Source organism: Cinclus cinclus, chromosome 9 (assembly GCF_963662255.1).
Source record: "Cinclus cinclus chromosome 9, bCinCin1.1, whole genome shotgun sequence".
Classification (NCBI taxonomy): Eukaryota; Metazoa; Chordata; class Aves; order Passeriformes; family Cinclidae; genus Cinclus; species Cinclus cinclus.
This window is the reverse complement of record NC_085054.1, coordinates 15,084,150-15,087,946: the sequence shown is the minus strand read 5'-3', so window position 1 is coordinate 15,087,946 and position 3,797 is coordinate 15,084,150. Positions and strand designations below refer to the sequence as shown.

At 40.7% G+C, this 3,797-nt stretch overlaps 1 protein-coding gene across 1 annotated transcript; it reads left to right on the top strand.

Moving 5' to 3' along the window:
• Positions 1 to 1,050: 1,050 nt before the first annotated feature.
• Positions 1,051 to 3,550, top strand: TMEM169 (transmembrane protein 169). The gene is made up of 2 exons (XM_062498497.1): positions 1,051 to 1,375; positions 2,842 to 3,550. The coding sequence occupies exons 1-2, from the start codon at positions 1,072 to 1,074 to the stop codon at positions 3,459 to 3,461; spliced, it is 924 nt and encodes a 307-aa protein (XP_062354481.1). The 5' UTR covers positions 1,051 to 1,071; the 3' UTR covers positions 3,462 to 3,550.
• The last annotated feature ends 247 nt before the right edge of the window (positions 3,551 to 3,797 follow it).

Sequence of the window (3,797 nt, the reverse complement as noted above, 5' to 3'; positions counted from 1 at the left end):
ATTCAGATTTATACCTAAGTGCTTCATGAATACTTGGCACAGTTAATTTCCTTAAATGTTATGAAATCTGAAAATCATGAATCCTTTCTCCATATTCATGGAGCAGGATTTGTCTGCCTCAATGCATGTTTAATTATGTGGCAGCTTTCCCATGGATGACAGTTTCACTCCGTATCATCTTAGCTTTGGTTGGATAAGAAGAAAAAAATTATTCTTGTTAAAAAGATTTGTGAAGACTGGTGTAGTTTCCTCTATGCAATCAGAAGAATTTTCTGTGGTTCCCAACTCTCTCTCCAGCAAAGTCATCTTAATAATAATTTTGCTTTAAATCCACTGTATATTCTGTATTTTTAAAGTATGGCAGCACTACAGATTGCTAAACTGTTAAAGTTTGAAACATCACTCATTTTGACATAATTTGATTAATTTTTGTAATATCTTTGCAAAGGGAAGTAAATCATTAGGTGCTCAAAATGAGAAAGGCTGGCACCAATATAGCTTTGTAATGCTGGACAAGCACAGTGTTCCTGTTGCAGTTGTCTCTAGGCCAGTCCCTTAAATCTGTCAACTTCTTTTTCATCTATGGTTTCAATCCTTTATTCTGATGCATTTGGGCCAAAACTATTGTCTTCTGTTTGTTTGCAGAGGAATGTTAAATTAATCCAGTAATCTGGCTATGTTTAATCCCTTCTTATAAATGTTAATACTCTTTCCAGTAGCTTTGGTTTGTTATAGTGAAAACTGGACCCTAAGAATCAAGATAGATTAGATACCACTAAACATGTATCCATGTAAGAGAACTGATGTTCAGGACAGTAAAAGAGAACTTCAGATGACATTTAAACCAGTCAGAAGTAACCCTTTTTGGGAAAATTCTGCCAATTTTTTCTGCTTGCTAAGACCAAGACACTTTTTCAGCCTTCTCTCTCATTTTAGGCTAGGAATGGAGTGCATAGTTTGGATACCAGCAGTGGGACACCTTACCAGAACAACACATTCATGGGACCATTGTTAATCAATGACTTCTAAGTGCAGGATTGGTGCTGTTGGATTGGAAACAGGTGCTACAAGATGCCAGGTGAGGTGACTGAGAGCAGCAGTGGGATGGAGGAGACTGTGCAGAAAGACAGCAAGTCTGGAGGCCAGAGCCCTCGCTGTGGCACAATGAGAAGGGCTGTGGCAACCACTGTCACCTTTGATGGGGAAGCCACTATGGACCGGAGGAAAAAGAAGAAGAAAGAGTCCCGCCCTGAGTCAATAATAGTGTATCGGTCTGAGAACGACAATAAGGTGGAAGAAGAACAGGTGGATGAAGAAGGAGGGGAGAGGAGCTCTGAGGAAGGCTCCAAGTTCCTGGGTCAGTCTATGACAGATGGTATGTAGACCTGAGAACACTCACTTCACATAAGCTTTTTTGATGCCATCATGCTCTAAAATCAAATGGAAGTGACTGTGTGACCAACCCTCTCCCAGACTACAGTCAAGGAGAGCTTGAGTTCATATGTGAAAATGCTCTGAAACAGAAAGCATTACAGGCTGATTTGGGATGTCTCCTGCAGTTCTTTGCAAAGTTTGGTTGCTGTTACAGTCATAGTTTTAAATTTATGTGCTGGCTGGAGTTGATGTGCTGGTTGCAGTGCTATGCATGCATTAAGCCAGTGATGTCATTCTAAGCTGTAATCAAGCCACTGTCCATGCCTGAACAACTGCCTCTTAAGTGAAAGGATGGAAGCAGATGGACTTAGTGGCTCTACCTTCGACAGGGAATTTAACTCATTATCTAGGATTTACTCTTGCCTTCTGTTTGCATACATTCAACACGGTTTCCTCTTGAAGGGTGATTATTTGGCAAGGTCATCATGGGGCATCTTTGAGTCACTTTCACTTCTGCTATCTGTCCTGGGTATCCTTGCAGGGAAGAAGTGTGGAAGGCAGGTCCTGTGGCTAAATAGTCTTGTAAGTCAGCAGTGCAGGCTGAGAGGAGCTTAAATGCTCCTGGTCCAATAGATACACCAGATTCCATGATCCCACACCCTATCCTTATTACTTGCCTGCTGCCTTCCTACTTCTGTGGAGCACTTCAAGCTGCTCAGCCTCTCTTTAAGAGTTTCTGAAGACTTTCTTCCAAGCTTCAGAATTAAGACCAGGGGAAATATACTGTAGCCCCAAAGAGTAGTTTATGGCCAGTACCATTACATGGCCAATCCTATGTCACTTGAAAGCATTCCTTTGTAACTTTAACACACATACCAGCACTGTCCAGTTTGGTGCCTCTACTGATTTCTTAAAATGCAAGTATAATTTTATGACAGTTTATTAAGTTTCTCCAAACTTCAAAAATTAATTTGATTGAGATACAATGCAAATGTAAAGTGAAATATTAGCTACTCAGGTATAATTCCACATGTGGATGCGCTTATTCCAAAACAAGAGATTCAGTGGTATTTATCTAATTAATCCCAAGTGTCTATGCTTTTCAGGAATAAATCCATGAAGAAAACAGGAATACCATTTTCAATTGAGTTACTCTGTCTCATCTCATTCTCCTATACTCTTGCAGCATTTTCCATTCATGTATTATCCCTAATGGAGATACTGGAGTTTTCTCCCTTGTGATTACTATCATCTGGAATTCCTGTCTTTTTCCTCATTAGCTCTTCCATTTTCTTCTGTGGTAATTTTCTTCATGCTGCATTGCTTCTTGTCTCCCATCTTTTAAAATTTGCTTTTAACTGTAACTCCATATGTGTTATCTAATTGTCTTTGGGGTCTTTGAGGATTTACACAAAATACTTTGTAGAGAAAATAAATCTGATGTAGATGAGTTTATCTGTGTTGTAGGTGTCTGGAACATGCCTTTAGACAGCCGATATGTCACCTTGACTGGAACAATCACCAGGGGAAAGAAGAAAGGTCAGATGGTGGATATCCATGTCACACTAACGGATAAAGAGCTGCAGGAACTGGCTAAGTCAAAGGAACCTCCTAAAGAAGATGTACCTGAGAAGAAGAAATGTGATGTTGGATTAGACAGAGGACCCCACATAGTCCTCTGGACCATCATCTGCCTCCCCATCATTTTTGTAGTGTCCTTCGTGGTTTCATTCTACTATGGAACCATTACATGGTACAACATCTTCTTGGTGTACAATGAAGAGAGGACCTTCTGGCACAAAATCACCTTTTGTCCCTTTTTGATTATCTTCTACCCAATTATAATTATGGTTGTTTCTTTCTCCCTAGGCCTGTATTCAGCTGTAGCCCAGGTAGCATGGTCCTTTGGGTACTGGTGGCGCGCTGTCAGGGATATGGAGAAAGGATTCTGTGGCTGGCTCTGCAGCAAGCTGGGCTTGGAAGATTGTTCTCCGTACAGCATTGTCGAGCTGCTTGATTCTGACAATATCTCAGGTAGTCTCTCTGGCAAGAGCTCTGCACAGGGGGTTGAGACCTCAGCAGTCTAAGCCTTTGTCCTGGATGACTATTTTGGTCATATGCGAGTGTTCTCACCTAGAAAATAACACACTGATTTTTTTTTTTTTAATATACAGATATATTTAAACACAAACAATGAATAAAATACTGGGCTGAGAATCCTCTTTAAATGTCACAGAAGGCAAGAATGCTAGCTTCACATGCTCTGGGTGGGGAGGTGCATGGCTTTCCAAGGATTTGTCATGTATTGTAGCTAAGTACAGCTTCTGGGAATCATGAGAAAACCCAGGTCTGCAGGGCTCTGGCTGTGTGTGGAGTAGCAGAGATGTATTATCAAAAGTCCACTTCTGTCAAGGTAGACTTTA

Coding starts and splice junctions, on each gene's coding strand:
- TMEM169 (XM_062498497.1), top strand. CDS start 1,072: ATGCCAGGTGAGGTGACTGAGAGCAGCAGTGGGATGGAGGAGACTGTG. Junction 1,376..2,841: donor GGGTCAGTCTATGACAGATG/GTATGTAGACCT, acceptor TCTGTGTTGTAG/GTGTCTGGAACATGCCTTTA.